This window comes from Antennarius striatus, chromosome 6 (genome assembly GCF_040054535.1).
Source record: "Antennarius striatus isolate MH-2024 chromosome 6, ASM4005453v1, whole genome shotgun sequence".
NCBI classification, from domain to species: Eukaryota; Metazoa; Chordata; class Actinopteri; order Lophiiformes; family Antennariidae; genus Antennarius; species Antennarius striatus.
In genome coordinates, this window is record NC_090781.1 from 5,869,256 (window position 1) to 5,890,881 (window position 21,626).

Consider the following 21,626-nt stretch of genomic DNA (forward strand, 5'->3'; position numbering starts at 1 on the left):
ATTATGGATTGTGAGGCTAGAAAGTCCCTTTCAAAATATTGTAATGGGGGACATAACGTCAACCATTTCGTCATTGTAATCTACCTCTTTCAGACTCCACCACATTTCTTCACACTTCATATTCTCAATTCTAAAAATGATATAAGTAAATATGCACATGATACAATGATTCTGGGTCTATTGCACAGTGATAGCAACCCACTATCACTCTGTAATGCAGTAGTATGATAAGAACCGTCTTGGTGGTGGTGGACAAAAGGGTTTCACCTGCAGACAAAAGGTGACCACAGGTCTGACGATGTATCTCTGGGTTCGCATTGACTAGACAACCAGCTGGAAGCTTTTGTCTTGAGCTAGTACTCAAATTCAGAGTGTGAAGAAGAGCAGAAGCTTATCTTTCTTTTTTATATAATATGAGGTATCACAGACTGCTATGGTAACTTCACAGTGCAGTGGCATAAATATTTACTGTACATATTAACATAGAGGCTGCAGGCCGCGGTACAGATGCCTTTCATAAACATTTAAAGGATGTTGGACATTCCACTGATAGGGTTCCCATCAGTAAACGACTGCATCTGATAAGCTCACAGTTCAAACCGCTTGCTAGTGTCTACCCACCATATTTAAATTTATCAGTTTGCACCCATTGCTGGTCTAATATACATTTAAATTTTATTTAAAACATAAAAAAACTATGAGAGAATAAAATAAAGGAATTAAGATTTTGTGTGTTGTCACCTTGCTGTCTGACTACAGGGTTTCATTTCCCTGAATGCATTGTTCACGTCATACAGTCATTTTCAGGGTAATGTGGTGCACCACAGTCCATCATTTCTCTCCACCCATGAAGATCACATCCTCCGTGCGTGCGTGTAAAAACCAAACCTCCCCACCTACATGCATCTTCCCCTTTTATGCTTCACTCCATACCTACCCCACTCACTGTGTGCTGACATTTCAGCTGTGGCTGTCAACAGTAAGTTATCTTGACCTGAGAGGAAAAAAAGAACACACAGAGAGAGAGAGAGAGAGAGAGAGAGAGAGAGAGAGAGAGAGAGAGAGAGAGAGAGAGAGAGAGAGAGAGACAGAGAGAGAGAGAGAGAGAGAGAGAGAGAGAGAGAGAGAGAGAGAGAGAGAGAGAGAGAGAGAGACAGAGAGACAGAGAGACAGAGAGACAGAGAGACAGAGACAGAGAGCTGTGCTAGCTGTGATTTCAGAGTCAAGAGTATCATGGGGAACTGCAGCCGGTCAGTAGCATGATGAAGAGTCTCTCCTGAGTTTGTCTTTTGACCGTCTGGGACTGAATTTGAACAAACCAGCTCTGGAATGAGTCAGAAATTCCCCATCTCCTGAAACGCCATCTACAATCAAGAGATAGTTCTGACCACAAACAAAGGTGAGGCCATTACTTCTGGATTTAAGAGTTCTAAGAGTATACAAAAAGTTATAAAGACAGTAAATAAGTAAAATATTTATCATTCTGGTGTTAAGGGTAATGCTTACGTTTGGACAAGTCCCTTGTTTTCCTTTTTGTCCCCTGTTGAGTTGCTTTCAAGACCAAGACAGCATCCCTGCAGCTCCGTGTACCAGCATTGCAAATTTAATTAAGCTCCCAGGACAAATCTTTGCGAGGTGGAATATTTTGTGCAGTTTTGTGCAGTTATCACCACAACAGGTTAAAGGATGCAGCAGGAAATTGTTTAAACAGTGGAAATTCACAGGAGTGTGCTTGGCAGAGAGGGAGAGTGATGCACTGCTTTGGAATTAGGGAGGCAAGCGATGAAACATAAAATAAAATTTGTTTCACTGTTTTTTTTGAAGGAAGAGATTTGACACACGCTTTCCATCTCTGTAGGGAAACAGCTGCAGTTTTTGCACTTATAAAGTCTCTCTAGTGACAACACGTCTGTGTAATAACAACAAGGCTTAGTTCAGCTTAAAGTAATGTTAACACATAGTTGGCTTGACTACACAAATGGACAAGCTAAAGTATGGACGAGCTGTGTGAAGTAGGTTAGGATTATATGATCAGATAAAATGGTCATGCTTTAAAAGATAACCTGATGACAACAACATTTAAAGATCCTTCTAAAGCAGAGCAAACATGAATGAAACTTTATATCCTGGCCCATTGTTATAAGAGGGGAAGACCTCCTTGTGATTCATCAGAGCCAGACTGATGACAAAACAGCAGCGTGGTGAATACGTTTAGAGGAAGTCTACAATTTACAAGCAAAAATTTCCAGCAAAGTTTCCCCAACCCACATTACATGAAACCACTATGAATATTCCATTAAATTGAACCAATTTCCACATATGTTCACCTGCACTCACACACACCCACACACACACACGCACGCACGGACGCACGCACGCACGCACGCACGCACACACACACACACACACACACACACACATACACTCAAATAAACACACATGTTCTTGCAGACACATTATCATTCACCAAAGATGGTCTGCCTCTAAATGGCTTCTCCATTATTGAGTTTGGATGGGACGGTCTATCTCTGGTCAGGCGTTAATGGCATTAGATGCTTCCTGAGACTGTGAACACAGCAGGAACAGGCCCAAGCGATAGAACACAGCATGGGGAGGGGAGACAAATACGAACGACTGCTGCTGGGAGAAATAACCATGGCGATACAGATCACAAGCTTGGCTTCGTGATGCAGAATAAAATCTACATGAAAGCTAAGCGATGGGGGACTCGTATGATTTTTACAGTGAAAAAAGCCATGTGGCCTTTAAGGAAGTGATTCAAGTGATCTACACTTTTAGAATGAATTACAGTATGTTTCAATGACATTAATGTCTGTGGGCAGTCGTTTCTGTTTTTTCAATGTTTTTTCTTTTGCTGATCTAAATAATTTCGAACAGGAAGAAGTGCAGAGTAATATTCAAGAAGTGTCTGCCTGATATACGGGAATTATACGAACAGCTCCAAGACAAGATGGGACTGACTATGCATTTATATCCTAAATCAGGGTTGCATTGATTGATTAATTTATTTAGGGCATGACAGAGCTCACATTACTTATCCCTCAAACCAGAGTAAACACTTAAATCCCTCATTCAGGGGGAGATGCTGTGGGCGGTTCTAATGAGGATATCTAGTGTACGTATGTATTGTGTTTACAGTGCAGACAACATTTAATTCATCCAGTATACAGTAATAAAATTGTGTTTCTCAGTTGCTATGAGACAGAGACACTTATGAAGAATAAATGTGACATTTTCAAGTCCAATCCAATTTTCAAGACCAATCAGTGTAGTGAAGAAGTCATTTTTGTAATCTTGTGGCCCACGGTGCAATGTGTTCAACAGGCAACATGATATGCATCTTCAGTGAGGGAGAAACTTCATGTACCAAATGTCTGCTGAACTGTTGATATATGTTATTTAATTCTACCTGACAAATACACCCTAATTGAGATCTTGTTTGTTTTACAGGTGAATTTCCTATCATCAAAGTGACAAAAAAATGAGAGAAACAGTGAACATCACTATCCCGCCTACACGAACAACTACAAATGCTACAGAGTGCGTTGAAATTGGCGACAGCGCTGTCAGCGACTTCCTGATGTCTGTTTACATCCTTGCTTTTATATTTGGTTTGATCTTCAATGTGGTCACCCTGGGTCCCATCTGGCAGCAGATGCAACGGCAAAATGTTCTGGGTATCTTCCTGCTCAACCTGTCCATCTCTGACATACTCTTCCTTTTCACTATACCCCTTTGGATCAATTATTACCGGCAGGAACACAACTGGCAGCTCGGAGTCATCTCCTGCAGTATAGCGGGCTTCTTCTACTACTCCAACATGTATATCAGCATCTACCTACTCTGCTGCATCTCTGTGGACCGCTTCCTGGTGGTCACCTTCCCGCTCCGCTCCAAGACCCACCTCTCGTCACGTTACGTCTGGACACAGTGTGTCGTTGTTTACGTTGTAGTGGTTGTCCTCCATATTATGGTACTGGTCAACGATAACCTCAAAGATGCACATGATGACATGAACAACAATGACCGTTGTTATGAAACGTATCCTATGGAGAAACCCATTGCCTTGTTCAACATGCTGAGAGTGGGCTTTGGCTTCCTGCTACCCTTACTGGTGTTGGCTTTTAGCTACTGGAGGGTGCTGGCCACAGTGGGCCAGAGCCCCGGCTTGAGTCCACAAGCTAAGAGGAAGGTCCGCCTCCTGTCCTATGGCGTGATTGGGATTTTCTCTATGTGCTTTGCTCCATATCACATCCTTCTATTTGCTCGCTCCTTAGTCTTCTACCTCAGCGAGAAAAAAAGTTACTGCCAGTTTGAACAAAAAACACACTTTTACTTCTCTTGCACGCTGGCATTGTCCAGTCTGAACTGCGTGGTAGACCCTGTGCTGTATGTGTTGGTCAGTAATGGAGTCCAGGAAGAGGTGAGACTGTGTTGGAGGAGACACAGAAGGACACAGACGGACACAGACTGTGCTCTAAATGAATTTAACAGGGGAAACCAGAAATCAAATTTAATATAACAAAATAATCCAATGACTTGTATACATGCGTGTTTATTTTCATATAAGTATTAATATATTGTACATTATTATTCATAATAATGCATAAACACGGCCTCATTTTCACATTTCATGAATAGAAAGATTATTTTTGCCCTGTGATTAACCCTTTGAGTGTCCTTTTCATCACATCCTGCACACCGGGGAGGAGGTTGGTGCATGACATGCATGTCAGAGCTCTGTAACTGAATTGCACTCCCAGGTTCTGCTTTCTCAAGAGTTCTTCAGCAGTGATAATCCTGGGTTCATCGCTGGATATCGCTGGGGCTGAAGTGCACTTTTCGTTTCTATGTCCAAATTATTCAGTGTTACTGTGATTGTGATACTGTGACCCTGATGCAGCAAATGATGCATTAAATCTATAGCATGCTATAAGATAGTGGTTATTATATGATTCAAGTAAACCAGTGGTTTGAACCATCACTCAAGTTTTAGGTTCTATTGAAGGTTCCACAGGAAGAAAAAACTTTGTAGATGATAGTACATAGCACATGTTGATGATCTGGTGAGCTGGAAATTAAATCAGTAGAGTAGCTGAAGTAGGCAGATGGGTGAAGAATTTAAAAAAAAATAAAAATAAACTACAGACAGAACAACAGAAAGTAATAAAAAAAAGGAAGGATCATGTGATCCAGCTGCATTTAAGTTGTTGTTTTGTTTCATATCTTGTCAATTATTCACGAAGTGTTTCTCTCCTGCATCGACAGAACTCTTCTGAGGGAACATCAATACATTGCCAGCTGAGCACGTTGCATTTTCCAGCATGAACCTTCAGGTCAGCTTGGTTTGTTCAACCTGCTCTTTATTTGCAAAAGCTTATACTGCTGTGTCTGTGGTCTATAGATGACAAACAGCAATCATATCTGACTGGCTTTTACAAAATTTCTTGCAATAAAACATTAATAAAATTAATATATGGGTTACATTCTTTCATAATGTTTTAATTTAGCCCCTGAATGTAAGCTTCAATTCAAATATTTTCAAAGACCAACTATTTTCTATGTAAATAAAGCCTGACATAATTTTATTACTTTGCCCCATTAATTTTTATTCTGAGAAAGATAATGAATTACTGTAGTCACATATGAGTATGTTCCTTCATTGTGATACTAACAGCACTACTTTGTAAGATGAAAGCAGTGAGCGATGATCTGATACACGGTTTGAATTTGGTGCTTTCAGAATGGTTGACAAAAAAGCATGGCAAGCCATAATTAATAAAGTCTATATGAAGATAATTTTCCAGATGATGTCATGATCTTGCTGTATTTTTCCCCTCAGTACTTTCAACAGAGCTGGAGAAGTGGCACTTTAAAAAATCCTCATTTGTAGTTTGCAGTCGATTGTCCCGTGGAATTGGAACCAAGATATTAGAGATGCATTCCCTCTAGAAGGAGCTAATGCAGATTGCAGGCAGACTCACTTAAAAATCAATATTGCTTTTCTGACTCCTGATCCCACAATGCAGGACTGGCCTAATAGCTTATACACTACAGTATAAGCTTTCCTAAGATGCTTAGGCCCCGTCCACACGACGCCGGAACTTTTTGAAAACTCAACTTTTTTGTTCCGTTTACGCCTTCCGTCCACATGACAACGCAGATATCCGGAACGAAAACACAACTTTTTAAAAACGCTCGCCGAGGTGGATTCTTTAAAAAACACTGGGTCTGCGTTGTCGTGTGGACGGTGTATCCACAGCTTTTTAAAAACGCTGACGTCTTGCCTGCGACGATAACCTCTGTGACGTCATATTTATGGGCCCGTGTGTTGTGACAACAAAACATGGAGGATTCCTATTGGATAAAATTTTACTCAATACTGCCACCACATGGTTTGGCATGCTTGTAGTCGTCTTCGAAAATGCACTGGTGTGGACAGAGATATTTTTGAAAACGCTGTCGTGTGGAGGCGAATCATTTTCGATGCGTTCTTAAAAAGTTGCGTTTTCAAAAAAATCCGTCATCGTGTGGACGGGGCCTTAAGTATCGCAAGGCGTAACCTGAAAACCTCCACCGAACAGAGAGACTTTTTAAATCTACCTGCTATAGTAATAAAACCACTGCTCTTCTTTTGTTTACTGTCAGTCTCTAATGAACAAATCTTGATAATCAAAATAAAACCAAATGCATGCCTTAACCACAACTTTGAAGTAGGTTTTCATTAGATTTAATATTTAGTCAGCTAGGCAATAAAAATGGTATTCGATTATCATAAGTCACAGTACTATCTTTATCTCAACAGACCAGAAATATTTTTGTTATGTACATTTTTATTCAGGTTTCACCAATGCATATTTATCATATTTCTGTATGTTGTTATTTATTTGCTATTTTTCCTGTTTTTCCTTTTCGCCCATCTTTAAACATAAATGCTTTATGTACTAGACACTTGACAGTATATGACACACTGACACACAGCAACTATTTGGTTTCAGTGACTGCATAATTGTGTAGTGTTTTTATACACACACTCATACACACACACAAACACATGTGCGTAAACACACTCACTAATGTGTAGATGTGGTTGTCACTATCATGTAGGATTGTAAAATAAGTATATTAAAGGTAAACAATAAAATCCATCACTTTATTTGACTGACAGAAAACAAGAAAACAACTTTTTTTTCACATACTCATAATGAAATATCTACAGTATGTCTTTATTTGTCTTAGCTACACATAACTTTTAACACGAAGTACAAAATTATACAGATTATCACTGCCATTTATTTGACCAATCACCCTAAACAGCTTATAATGATCAAAACAACATTCATTTTTACTTTTTATGAACATGCAGATATATTTCTAGTTAGATTTCAGATAGAATGAGCAGGTCTTCATATTTACATACACATACAGTACATATTCCTTCTCATACTCGTACTATATAGCTACTCATGACCGTAATTTTATATTTTTGTTGGCCCAAAATATTTTCCTGTAGTCTATATTTTTAAATATGCTCTTCTTCACTTTCCCTTTGCCAGAGCTCTGAATCTTACATGACTTAAGTGAAATCCAGCTAGCAGCCAAGGGACAAACAAATATCAACTCTTGCACTGCAAGATGGTTGTACCCATTCACTCCTCTGGAATGCAATGGTAAAACCATTATTTACATATTGTTATTTACATATATTATTTACAAGTTTACACCACTGAAGTGGCAAAGATTGCATCTTAACCACTTTAGTCCTTCTTTCTAATGTCGTCACTGTGTCCTTTAATAAAACACTTCTGAGATCTTACTGTAAAAATCACACTGATAATGTAATAATACAATTTACTTTACAATACTCTTCTTTGTTCATTTTTACTAAAATAATAATAAGAATAAATTAAATCTGTAGTTAGAGGGTCGATAACTATGTCTGGTATGCTCCACAGTAACATTATATACAGCATATCACACTTCTCATGTTGTAAAATTTTTACAACATTATTCATTCACTCTTCATTCATACTTGGTGATGGTAGACTATCTATGTAGCCACAGCTGCCCTGGGGCAGACTGACGGAGGCGTGGCTGCCAATCTGCGCCTACGGCCCCTCCGACCACCAGTGGAACAATCACACACATTCACACACCAGCGAGTGCCCCACTGGAGGCAAGGAGGGTAAAGTGTCTTGCCCAAGGACACAACAACAAATGACTCGGCGGGAGCGGGAATCAAACTGCCAATCTTAAATCATTGGACGACCCGCGATACCACTGAGCCACGTTCGCCCCAAAAACGCGTTTGTTTTGTGTTCGACTTCCAGATTTTGTTTGACTTCTAAGACAAAAAAGTTTGTTTTTGGTGGAATTCCAATTTGTTCGATGTCTAAAGCATTCAAAAACCAAGATTTGCTTGTAATCTGATTGTTAGGATGGAGGGGGCAGGGTGCTTCAGTACATCAGCTTTCATCACAGCTACACGTTTTTTTTTGTCCCTGCCACTTTGGATGAGTTTCACAAATAGTGCTTTGTCTCTTTTGAACTGATTGACTTTTCTGAGGGACAGTCTGTCGTCCATCTGCATTGTGAATGCATTATGAAACTTCTTTATCTAAAGCAAATAAACATATTTTTTACTATATAAGCAGGACACCTTATTAAATCTGAAAAAACTCGACAGCCTTCAACCCTCTGAGGTACGTTACCAATCTCTTGATATTTTTCCTTTAATTTTATTATTTCTAAAGCCTTCAATCTTTTTATATTACTTTTTTAATGTTTTGTTTTTATTGACACAATTTTATTGTATCAATAAAATCAATTGACACAATAAATCAATCATGTATGTAAAACGCACAACATATAGCCTATGTGAACAAATATGCATTACATATACAGATGCTACGCAAATATGTGAAATCATGTGATGAAACATACACCATCAGAACAGTGGGAACTGTAAATATCTACTTAAATAAACATATATAATATATAATAAGTCTTATGTAATTAATAAATAATGTCCATCGCACCCTTGTGGGGTGGTATCTGTGTGTCATCCTCAAGCTTGGGTCCTCTACCAAAGGCCTGGGAGTCTGAGGATTCTGCGCAGTATCTTAGCTGTTCCAAGGGCTGCGCTCTTCTGGACTTCAGATGTTGTTCCAGGAATTTGCTGGAGCCCCTCGTCAAATTTGGGGGTCACTGCCCCACCACGGGGACAACATTAACCTTGATCTTCCACATATGTTCCAGCTGTTCTTTCAATCCTTGATACTTATGAACTGTTTCATGTTCCTTCTTTCTGATGTTGGCGTCAGCTGGAATCGCCATACCTATCACCACGGCTCTCTTCTGCCCTTTGTCCACCACCACTATGTCCGGTTTGTTAGCCAGGAGCTATCCAAAGCTGTTCTGTGTTCTCATGCTAATGAGCCTCATTAGTATCCAAAGGTGGAACTTGCATTTAAACGACCCCCCTTTGACACTCCCATCAACAATCGTTGAGGAGTCACATGGGTTTCAACGATGGTCGTTGGAATGTGAATAGCACTGACCACATCCCACAGGGTTAATAAGCTGGGACAAGACCAGCCAACTTTAGAACTGAAGAAGTCTCTTGGATGAGAGACGAAACGTCTTCAAGAACTTTCTTAAAGTCCAGTGGATTCCTCTAAACAGCTTTGGATAACCATGACCTGCATAACTTAGAATCTACACAGACATTCAGCCAGAAGTTGTTTGTCAGTCTGGAAGCTGAAGTCCCACAGTATATATATTGTTATATATTAACAATAACCATTTGGAGGACAGCCATTTAGTAATAGGGAAAAAATAAACAAGGTAAAATCATGTTTTGCTCATACCTCATCCACCTTGTATCCACCTTCATTTACTGTTTAAAGCATGTCATGCAACCGTCGTAGTAAATCCTGGCATCAGCCTCCGGCATAAGTACACTAAAGAGCCTTTCAGCCTGAGGGTTTGTTTATGCCACAGCCTGCATTTTCAAGGCTGCAGGATCTGCTGTCTACACCAACAAAAAAGAAAAAAAATCGATTGCAATCCCGGTGGATGGCATTGGCATGTCCATCGTCAAGTTAAAACTAAAGCCTGGTCTGACTTTGGCAACAAACACTACATTGACAAATGGTGAATGATGGAAAATGTACGAAATACTTTGAGAAATGGATATTGAGTAGTTGGTCTATTTTCTCTTGGAACTCTCAGATTCTAACAATGGTGCTGGAGGTGTTTGTTAACCTGTATGCAAGGACTTGTGCTTCACTTGGCAGTTGAGGCCCAATGAGAAATCAGCTCCTGGATGTCGCTCTCTCCATCACGCCCCTCTGGCGAGGGTGACAAGGACAGAGGTAGCCTCTCAGGTGCAAGCGTACCTTGCTGTGCAGCGAAGCGTAGATGAAGGGGTTGTAACACGCAGAACTCATAGCCACTAAATGACAGCAGATTTGTAAGATGTTTATGTAGCGCTTGCCTATGATCATGAAGTCTGGGTCCAGGTCCAGCAGCAGATTCAGCACCTGCACCGTGAAATGGAAATACTTTACTCACAGGCAATATCAAACCCATCATGATGTCAACCACTGGTTTGGTAAATATGTTAATGAAGCCCCATGTTTGGCATTACCACCTTTTGACGCCTTCTTTGTTAATAGCTAGTAATGACCATGTCAGGGGAAAAGGTGGAGCTGTGGATGTAATGATTTGCTATTCCTGTCCTGAGACCCTCTGACTAAAACATCAAGATCAAGCCTTATTTTGCAGATGATAATTGGAAGTAATTACCATTATCGATTGAAACATGGGTCTGAAAAATTACATAATTTAAATTAAGTGAAGTAATTAATTAGACAGAAGAAAGACCTTTTTTAAAAAAAAACAAAAAACGAATTAAATCTTAAAGGGAAATTAGTGGCACACTCTAGATCACGTGTCAAGCTCAAGGCCTAGCGGCCAAATGTGGCCCGCCACATCACTTGATGTGGCCCATGAGACCATAAAAGGTCAGAGTCTCTAAAAATAAACAGGTCAAAAGTGTGCCTTTGACCAAACTACATTTCCCACAATGCAGTAATTCAGCCCATTTTAACTGACAAAAATGTTTTGAACAAAGCTAATGTTCTAACTTGTATTTGATGTTTTTCTATATTCGCTCAGATAGTTTGATCCTTGATTGATGAGTTATGTAGGTTTCATAACCTGACAAATATAACAGAAACAAACAAACATGTTTTTTCTGTGTAACTGTAATTTCATTCAACATTAAGGAGTAGTTACATTTATTTTGCATAACATCGAGTTACTCTGAAACAATTATTAGTTACATCTGGCCCTTTGAGGACAGCCATTATGCTGACCTGGTTCTTGGTGATAATGAGTTTGACACCCCTGTTCTGGTTAGTCCCCTGTTCTAGTTAGTCACATGCATATATATATAAAAAAATGTCCCTCTCACCCTTGTGGGGTGGTATCTGTGTGTCATCCTCAAGCTCGGGTCCTCTACCAGAGGCCTGGGAGTCTGAGGGTTCTGCGCAGTATCTTAGCTGTTCCTAGGACTGCGCTCTTCTGGACTGAGGCTTCAGATGTTGTTCCAGGAATCTGCTGGAGCCACTCTTCCAGTTTGGGGGTCACTGCCCCAAGTGCTCCTACTACCACGGGGACCACATTAACCTTAACCTTCCACATCTGTTCCAGCTGTTCTTTCAACCCTTGATTTTCTCAATCTTTTCGTGTTCCTTCTTCCTGATGTTGGCATCAGCTGGAATCGCCACATCTATCACCACTGCTCTCTTCTGCTCTTTGTCCATCACCACAATGTCCGGTTTGTTAGCCAGTAGCTGTTTGTCGGTCTGGAAGCTGAAGTCCCACAGGATCTTAGCCTTGCTGTTCTCAACCACCTTCGGTGGTATGTCCCATTGGGATTTGGGTACTTCTAGTCCATACCGGGTACAGATGTTCCTGTACACTATCACAGCTACTTGGTTGTGCCTTTCCATGTATGCTGAGCTGGCGAGCATCTTACACCCTGCTACCACATGCTGGACTGACTCTGGGGCTTCTTTACATAGCCTGCACCTTGGGTCAGATCTACTGTGGTAGATATTGGCCTCTATTGCCCTTGTACTTAGGGCCTGTTCTTGTGCTGCCATGATCAGTGCCTCTGTGCTGTCTGTCAGTCCAGCTTTATTCAGCCATTGGTAGGTCTTCTTGATATCAGCCACTTCCTCTATCTGACGGTGGTACATGCCGTGTAGGGGCTTGTCCCTCCATGTTGTCTCCTCCTCCTCCTCCTCCTCAGGTTTCTGCTGTCTAAGGCATTCACTGAGCAGTTCATCTGTTGGGGCCATCTTCCTGATGTACTCTTGGATTTTTGATGTCTCATCCTGGACAGTGGCCCTGATGCTCACTAGTCCTCGGCCTCCCTCTTTCCGCTTAGTGTACAGCCTCAGGATGCTGGACTTGGGGTGAAACCCACCATGCATGGTGAGGAGCTTTCTAGTCTTGATATCTGTGGCTTCTATCTCCTCCTTTGGCCAGCTTATGATCCCAGCGGGGTATCTGATGACCGGCAGTGCATACATGTTGATGGCTCGGACCTTGTTCTTGCCATTCAGCTGACTTCTCAGGACTTGCCTTACTCTCTGGAGGTATTTGGCTGTGGATGACTTCCTTGCGGCCTCCTCATGGTTGCCATTAGCCTGTGGGATTCCAAGGTATTTGTAGCTGTCCTTGATGTCTTCTATCCTGCCCCCTGGTAGGTTGACCCCTTCAGTTCTGATCATCTTGCCTCTTCTTGATACCATCCGGCCACATTTGTCTAATCCGAATGACATCCCTATGTCGTCGCTGTAGATCCTGGTGGTGTGGATCAGTGAGTCAATTTCTCGCTCATTCCTGGCATACAGCTTGATGTCATCCATGTAGAGGAGATGGCTGATTGTTGTCCCGCTTCGGAATCGGTATCCGTAGCCACTCTTTGTGATGATGTGACTGAGGGGGTTCAGGCCTATGCAGAACAGCAGTGGTGATAGTGCATCCCCTTGGTATATGCCGCACTTGATGTTAACTTGGGCAATTGGCTTGGAGTTAGTCTCCAGGGTTGTCTTCCACTTCCCCATTGAGTTCTTGATGAAGGCTCTTAGTGTCCTGTTGATCTTATACAGTTCCAGACATTCCAGTATCCACGTGTGTGGCATTGAGTCGTAGGCTTTCTGGTAGTCAATCCAGGCGGTGCACAAGTTGGTCTGTCTATTCTTACAGGCTCTGTGTACTACTCTGTCCACCAGTAGCTGGTGCTTGGCTCCCCTGGTGTTACTACCAACTCCTTTCTGTGTCCCGCTCATATATTGATCCATGTGCCTACTCATCTTAGCTGCCATGATGCCTGACAGGAGCTTCCATGTTGTACTGAGACAGGTTATTGGCCGGTAGTTGGATGGGGTAGATTCCTTCTGTGGGTCTTTCATGATCAGGACTGTCCTGCCTTCAGTCAACCATTCTGGGTGCGTCCCATCCCTTAGCAGCTGGTTCATCTGTGCTGCTAGACGCTCGTGGAGTGCTGTCAGCTTCTTTAGCCAGTATGTATGGATCATATCGGGGCCCGGTGCTGACCAACTCTTCATCTTTGACACTCTTTCTTGGATGTCTGCCATTGAGATGGTTACTGGTTCTTGTTCTGGGAGGCAGCTGTGGTCAGTCCTTAGGTCCACTAGCCACTGGGCATCGGTGTTGTGTGATGCTACTCTTTCCCATATGCCCTTCCAGTATTTCTCCACCTCAGCTCTTGGTGGGTCTGGCCGGATGCTATTTCCCTGCCACTGAGAGTACACCTTTGCTGGTTGAGTGGAGAAGGTCTTGTTTATTCTCCTGGCCTCAATCTCCTTGGTGTATCGCTTCAGTCGGGTAGCCAGAGCTGTTAGTCTCTGTTTGGCAGTTTCGAGTGCTTCAGGTATGGAGAGCTTGCTGTATTTCCTGGGTGCCCCTTTATTCACCATGTTCCCCTTCTGTAGCTCGGCTAGCTGGCTGACTTCTCTCCGTGTCGCCTTTATCTTGGCCTCTAACCGTCTCTTCCATGGAGGGTATTGTTTGTTATGCCCTGTGTTGATCTTGTATCCCAGCATCTCGAGGATTACTGTTGCTGTACTGTGGATCAACTTGTTGGTCTCAGTTATGTTCCCTGTGGGGATGGTTCTTATTGCAGCATTCACATCTTCTAGCAGATCTTCTGAAGGTACTTGACAACTTAGCTTCGGTATTTGTCGGAGGCTCCAGGTTTCCATTTGGGTCACGATCTTCCTTCGCAGGTCAGCAGCTCTTGTATTGAGGCTGTCTATGTCTCTTGGGGCTTGGTACCCAATCACGGATTGTGGGGGGGGTGATATCCCCCCGCTGACCTGGCGTCCTGGCTCCCCCTTGCCGTAGCATTGTTGTTGTATTTCATCGATCTCTAGTTGTGACAGCAGTTTTCGGTTACGGTTATATATATATATATGTGTGTGTGTGTGTGTGTGTGTACAGGCTCTGAACACACAAACACACAAGGGGAGGTAGAGTGGTGGGCAGGGTGCCTTGGCAGTGCTCCAGAGGTGAGCTGACAGCTCCCACTGTGAGCTCACACTCCAAGTGTTTTTGGGCAGGCGCAGGAATTGAACCGCCAATCTTGGAAGATTGAACGACCCGCTCTACTGCCCACTCTACCCCCATGTTCTCCGAAGCTTTGCTTACAACCAGTCTTTTAAGAGAATGCAGATTTAATGCACTTCTGCCTTGGCTTTATTTTACAGTTTACATATAAAATGCAGTAGGTAGCGTTACTGGCTAAATTTAATCACAATAAATCTGTGAAATACAATACAATATTGTTCGGTAGAAATAAATCTGTATATGCTTTGCATACAACAAATCAGGTGTAATCCTGCTGCGAATGTGATCTGTATGTGGAAAGTCCTTGCAAAGTACCTGAGACAAAAGGGTCCAGATATGTGCAACCAGGTGACAGCCATAGACTTAATTGACATAACTGAAAACAGCACTGGCTGCAGGCAGTGGGTACAAAATGTATTCATTTGCAAATTAACTGGTTTTATGGACTGGCTGATTCTTAGGCAGTGAAGTAATCCTTTTGTTTAGCTGGCCGATGACAGAGCCTTATATTGGCAGCTCTTTTGTGTTTCAAACAGGTGTTTTTCCAGCATGTAACAACTTTCCCAGTATTTTATGGCTTCGTTTGCAATGTTTTTGATGACATTAGATTGAAAATAAAGCTACTTTGGCAAAAATCAATGAATTTGATGAGCTGAAAAAATAAGTAAATTTAATCGTTAGTATGAAGAGCACTTTATAATTTCTCTTGCTCATTTTACCAAGAAGGCACACCTTGAACATATCAGGTGATCCCCTTCCATATGCAGTCAAATAGTGGTACAACAATAGTATACTATAAAAACTTGATGTCTTCTTCTGTTCATATGAAGATGAAATTATAATCTGCTGTGATTTTACATGTCTCATTGTGGTGACAATGAAGTTTTTTGCACAATGATGGCCTTTTAATGATACATGAAACTAAATTCTTTCAAGGACGGTTAAAGCTCCACTTTGTCTAAGACATCACTGCTTGGCGATTTTGTATTACCAGATAAATGGATGATTGAGATCTCCCTCCTCCTAATAGCTTCCCAGTCACAGTCTGCAAACCCTGTTTTTCATTATGTGGCCTCTTGTTTGCATGTAACAGATTGACTGTAAGACTCACCTGCAGGGGTAGCCAACACAGTGCAAAAGCCAACACTGAGGCCACCAGGAGAGAAAAGGTCCTCTTCCTCTTTTGGCTCCAGAGCTGCTGGCTGTTGGATGGCTCCCCTGGTACCGAATATCGTTTCAGGCTGATGGTAATAGCAAAATAAGATATGCTGACTGACAAGAGTGGGATCATATAAGAGGCTATGAGAATGAAGCAGGAATAGAGCAGCCTTAGACTGCCACTGCTGGGCCAGAATTCCTCACACACAACCAGGTCAATGCCACTTGGTCGTAGGTCGACATAGCGCGTGTAGAGAGATGGTGGTGCAGCCAAGGCCAGCGATAAGAGCCAGATGCCCACTACCACCATACCACACCCCCACACAGAGATCCTCCTCCTTATTGGGTGAGCTGAGACAAGGGAAAATAATACATTCATCCATACCATGTTTCCAATTTTAAAATTCTGTTGATTAAAAAGTGGATCTGACAGACCTGTCATGAGAAAAAATTTCTTACCTACAACAATGTAGCGATCTATGGCGATGGCAGTGAGTGAAAGTACTGATGCAAACACCGTGGCACATTGTACCAAGGGGACTAGGTGACAGAAGGGCCTCCCAAAAGCCCAGCCATGGCTGTCAAAGGCATAAGACACAGTCAGTGGTACACAACTCAAACACATCAGAAGGTCCCCGACTGCTAGGTTACCAATAAAAAAGTTGGTGGCGTTGTGGAGTTTCTTGTCTGCCATGATACAAGCCAAAAGGAAGGAGTTCCCAACTCCTGCAACAACCACTATGAGGGAGTAGAGAGGCACAAAGAGGCACTTGTAATGTAGAAGAAGCTCCAATCCAACAAACATATCCAGGGGATCACTGTAATTTAGTCCTTGGCTCTGTCTGCCCTCAAGTCTGTCTAGTTCAGTTTCCCGACTGGTGTTAGTGGTCACATCCATCATGATATCCATGTCTCTAGAAGGCCAACCTAGAATGAAAGCATGATCAACAAAAAATCAAGACACTGCAGGAAAAAAATAAGAAAACAACCTATTATTTGAGATTCCTCTTTGAGCACATAAACATTGGGAACTGACTGAATCTGAAGGTCACTGAATTTCCTCTGCATGTGTTATTGAATTTTGTCATTCTGATTTGATCACATTAATTTTTGCAAAAATCACAGAAACACAGCGAACACCACGTATGTTACTGATTCAAAGTTAACTTGAGCAACTCCAATTACACGTGTACAGGTCTTGCATTGGTAGTTTTGTTTTCTGAAACGATTTTGGGATGTGGCGATATTTGTCATTCACTCATTCATCCTCTGCCGCTTTATCCGCCGTAGCGGGTCATGGGGAGCTGGAGCCTATCTCAGCTGGCATAGGGCGTGAGGCGGGGGACATTCCTGGCATGAGGCCAGTGCACCGCGGAGCTACACACAAAGACAGACAACCATGCACACACACACTCACTCCTACGGGCAATTTGAGACCGGCCAATTAACTTGATGTGTATGTTCTTGGAGGTGGGAGGAAGCCGGAGAACCCGGAGAGAACCCACACAGACACAGGGACAGCATGCAAACTCCGCACAGAGCAGAACTCGAACCCGGAACCGCCGTGTTGTGAGGCGACAGCGCTACCCACTGCGCCACCGTGCCGCCCAGCAATATTTGTATTTCAGAAAAAAAGTCTAAGGAGAATTTTTTTTTTTTCAATTTTATATACAGATTTTGATCCCCGAAGGAGACACTCTAGTTAGTCGTTAGTTCAAACACATGCATACAAATTAGTGAGTACAGGCCCCTGTAGCACACACACACAAGGGGGCCTGTAGGCATGCAAGGGGAGGTAGAGTGGCGGGCAGCTCCTCCTTGGTGTGCTCTACCGTGCACTCCACCATTAAGCCACTGCCGCCCCTGAAAAAAAGTTGTTTTAGAAAAAGCTTTTTAAAATTGTTAAAAACTCATTTAGTCTTATGTTTAAGTCTCAGGGTATTCCCGGTACAAATAAATAGATAGGCCTACCTTATTCATTCTCCACATTACCAACATAACAAAAATTTGTTGTTGCAATTACACATTTAATTCAAAATATAATTCAATAAGGAACATAAGGGCTGGTAAGGAAAGGAAAAAAGACTTCAGCACCACCCAGATAAACCACTGATTTTAAATTCCAAGCTCCTTCAAACACCTTCAGACACTCATACAGTCATTCTCTCAATCAGTAAAACTCATCTTTAGCCCATCACTTACACAGACACCTCAGTAGAGAGCAATACTAAAGCAAGGAGAAGATTCAAAAAGAGGGAGCTGAGTTGAAAAGACAGATCATGATTTTCATAGAAAATGAGATTGAATGCTCTTCTAAAGTAGTTGTGATCAGTCTAAGAGATAATATGAGATAGCTGAGAATACAGAGCAAGCTTGGATGAGAACCCTTGATCCTATAACATTAGATGGAAACAAGTTCATCAGAGCTTTACGGTCATTTCAACCTGGTATAAGTAGTTACAAACTGTTCTTGCAGCACTGTTCCGCAACATATGAATGTGGAGCGATGTAAAGTACACAGTTGGTTTTTTTTGCTTTGTTTTTTTTAAGGGGGGCAGTTTACACAGTTTATCGTCAAACATGGTAAAAAAGCACAGACAACATGAAACAGGAAACAGAAAACAGCATACAGCACTGCTTGAAATTCATATTTGAAAAATACAGGGAGTCCCCAACTCACAAACAAGGTAGGTTTGAGAGGCTGTTCATAAGCTGAATTGTTCGTAAGTTTTTATCAATTAAATTTCCATCTATACAGTAATTGTAAGAAGGAACTGAGTAAGACAAAGGCGATAAGTGTTGGAGATGTGTGAGTATGGAGCAGTGCTGCTTGGGGGGGTTGGCAGAACTGGGAACTCATTAGATGTGGCGTGAAGAGATTTAAACATTGTATACAGTGGTACCTCTACTTACGAAATTAATTGGTTCTGCAAGAAATTTCGTAAGTAGAACATTTTGTAAGTAGAGACGCGTTTTCCATGCAAATGCCCTAATCCATTCCAAGCCCCCCAAAATTCAGACACAAGTGTTTTATGAAGCATAAAAATGCATCAAAACATGTAAAGAAAACATGTTACAAATAGATTATTACACAATAAATGAGAGTTGTGTATAATGTAAAAAAAACAAAGAACAAAGAATAAAATTGATGGTCATCTACCTTTTAACTGCTGTCCTCATTGTTTTTTGCCCTCTTTGGTTCATACACTCTTGCCTCACCATTAACAACATAGTGTATTGCAGTCCTCCTTTTGAACTTCTCCAACCACCCACGCAATGCCTTAAACTCCTTAAACTTCCTTATGTTTTAATAACGTGGCGATTGTAGACGCATTAGCAATTCAGCATTTCATGAACATTAAGATGTCTACAAATGTTCGTAAGTTGGATGTTTGTGTCTCAGAGAGCACCTGTATTGAGGCACTTAAAGTCTAAACCATGTAAACGTTACTGAAAATTTTGAAGAAAAAACAGTAAACATGCTAGAGACTGCTGAAATGTTTGTCAGTTGGGGTGACAGTGTCTGGTCAGTGTTGTGTGTACGTGTGCTTGTGCTGTGTGTGCTGTGCTGGGCTGAGTTTCCAGGCCAGTCTCTGTATGCCAAAAACTGTAGTTGTGGGGGCTTGAAGTAAGGAACTGTTCCAGAGTCTGGCTGTGAGGGCATAAATGCTTCATTAGTTTTTCAGCAGAAGGATGAAAGGTTTGTGAGAGGGTTGCGTTGAGGGGTCATACTCAATGCCCCCGGCTTTCCAGATGCAGCGCATGTTACAAATGTAGTCGATCCAGTTTATGTGGTTTGGGTAACTTATTAAGATGCTTCCTGAGACACTGCCTTTGGTGGTTTTCTAGTCATGTCGACCTGGGAAAAGACCAAGACAGACCTTGCTTTGACAGCCTGGGATAGCCATGTGCTGCTGGAGAAGTTTTTTTTTTCTTTTTTTTTTTCTGAACGGTCCCTCTAAATTGTATTTACCAGCGATCTTTTCATAATCTACGGGTGGAGGGGTCGGGTGTGGTGTGTGTGTGTGTGTGTGTTGGGGAGGTGACCCACAGTAGGTGATAACAGTTTGTCTTTCTCTTTAATTATCTTCAGCAGGACAAACATTTTATCTCAATTTCAACATTTACCAGTTTCCTCCAAAGACCACCAACATGCGTCAACAGCCTCGCAAGCAGAAAAAACTGAGAATGTGGAAACACTTTTAATAGGTTTAAAACACCAAGCACACAATAGCAAAGTGGCAGCTACAAAGAAGGGATGCTTCATTGATTGGATTTAACAAGCCTCAAGCCTCATTAATCGGTTATTGCATCCACTTCCAAAAAAACAAAATTTCCACAGAGCATCAGGCTTTTCTGATAAATGTGCTGTACAAAGGTAAGTCCATTATTTGACCATTGCAGTTTTTGACTTTACTTTACTACTAGTCACTTCGATAATCCTAATTTTTTACAACATTCCTACATCAGCTCCATAGTTACAGTGATTCATGGGCCAGGAAAAAACAACAGGCAGTGACATATTTGCTGGCAAGGAAAATTGTAACATATAAAATTGTCTGAGAGCACCAGGTACCTGCTTGTGGAGAAGAAACCATTCACTTGTGAACTGACTTACCATCCATTTGGCTCGACAGTTGATGCTTTTTTTTTTTTTTTTTTTTACCTTTCTTTGCTAATTTTGAGGTGTAGACAAGACAAATGAATGGAATGCAGTCCAATGTTCCATTACATGAAAGATTAAAGTGGTGCTGTGAGCTCGTGTTGATATAACATGGTGATTTGCAGCATGTGTAACATTAACCATGTTGACTAGTTCAATCCAGGGTAGCAGGATGCAAAATTTGTAATCTCATCTCATTTGCATCAACACATCCGAAAAAAAAAAAGGGCTAATGGGTAGAAGCCATCTGCCTTATGAAGTTCCCGTCCCAAGAATAAACGAAACACCTCTCTCATTACAATATGTTTTCAACCCATTCATGCAATTAATACAATAAATATTGACAGTAATTGTTGCACATTGTTGTTTCAACCCATCCATTCAGTCCCAATAGATGTCTTCACACATCTACATCAGTTCCTATCGTGAACATTGTTTAGTGTCCTTTAGCAGCTCCAATGTGTCCTAGATCATGGTTACATTGACATTCTTCGAAGGAAAAACAAGTTTTCTAAATGTGATAGATGTTAATCTCGAAGTTAATCTCGCCAGTGTTTTATAGTTGCTGTATAACAATGTTATGAACATATTATCCAATAACCATATCAAGAGTTAACCAACATTTACATCAGTTCTGTAGCCTTGCAATGTCAAATCTTTATATTCTTTTTTTAATTAATTAATTTTTTAATGTAGTTCTTACATTCTTCTGTAAAAATGCTGTGTTTCCTCTCAATTAATAGTTGGAATCACAATTCTGGAAATGTGCTGGCATATTTTGTGGTAAACAGTTGTTGTCCACCTTATATACAAGAACAGTCCTATAGCTTATGAGGTCATGTATCTTTAGTAATTTGGATGTAATGAATAATTGATTTGTGTGCGCTCTATAAGGAGCATTCTTAGTTTTTTTTTCTGTAGTAAGAATAAAGACTACCACTTTTATGTGTTTCCCCACACTTTAGCACAGTAGTCCTGATAGGGTAGGACTAATGCATACTAAATTATATGAAGTGCCTTTTGATTTAGCAGTTTTTGGGTTTTCTATAGTATGGACACACTTAAGGCTAGTTTATTGCATGTCCTCAATTATCACCCCTATCACTTTGTATTCAGT

General features: G+C 41.4%; 2 protein-coding genes across 2 annotated transcripts; one reads left to right on the forward strand and one right to left on the reverse strand.

The window, feature by feature from the left end:
* Window positions 1-1,108: 1,108 nt before the first annotated feature.
* gpr184 (G protein-coupled receptor 184) lies at window positions 1,109-7,157 on the forward strand. Its single transcript, XM_068318142.1, has 2 exons — window positions 1,109-1,399; window positions 3,472-7,157. The coding sequence occupies exon 2, from the start codon at window positions 3,503-3,505 to the stop codon at window positions 4,541-4,543; it is 1,041 nt and encodes a 346-aa protein (XP_068174243.1). The 5' UTR covers window positions 1,109-1,399; window positions 3,472-3,502; the 3' UTR covers window positions 4,544-7,157.
* Window positions 7,158-10,337: 3,180 nt separating this feature from the next.
* On the reverse strand, window positions 10,338-16,756 carry si:dkey-202l22.3 (7 transmembrane receptor domain-containing protein). Its single transcript, XM_068318143.1, has 3 exons — window positions 16,306-16,756; window positions 15,800-16,197; window positions 10,338-10,565 (listed from the first exon to the last, which is right to left on the reverse strand). The coding sequence occupies exons 1-3, from the start codon at window positions 16,754-16,756 to the stop codon at window positions 10,338-10,340; spliced, it is 1,077 nt and encodes a 358-aa protein (XP_068174244.1).
* Window positions 16,757-21,626: the final 4,870 nt, after the last annotated feature.

Bases quoted from the DNA above. Each gene is read 5' to 3' on its own strand.
- gpr184 (XM_068318142.1), top strand. From the start codon at position 3,503: ATGAGAGAAACAGTGAACATCACTATCCCGCCTACACGAACAACTACA.
- si:dkey-202l22.3 (XM_068318143.1), bottom strand. From the start codon at position 16,756: ATGGATATCATGATGGATGTGACCACTAACACCAGTCGGGAAACTGAA. The intron at 16,198-16,305 runs GTAAGAAATTTT...CCCTTGTCTCAG, and splicing joins AGATCGCTACATTGTTGTAG to CTCACCCAATAAGGAGGAGG. The intron at 10,566-15,799 runs GTGAGTCTTACA...TTCACGGTGCAG, and splicing joins TGTGTTGGCTACCCCTGCAG to GTGCTGAATCTGCTGCTGGA.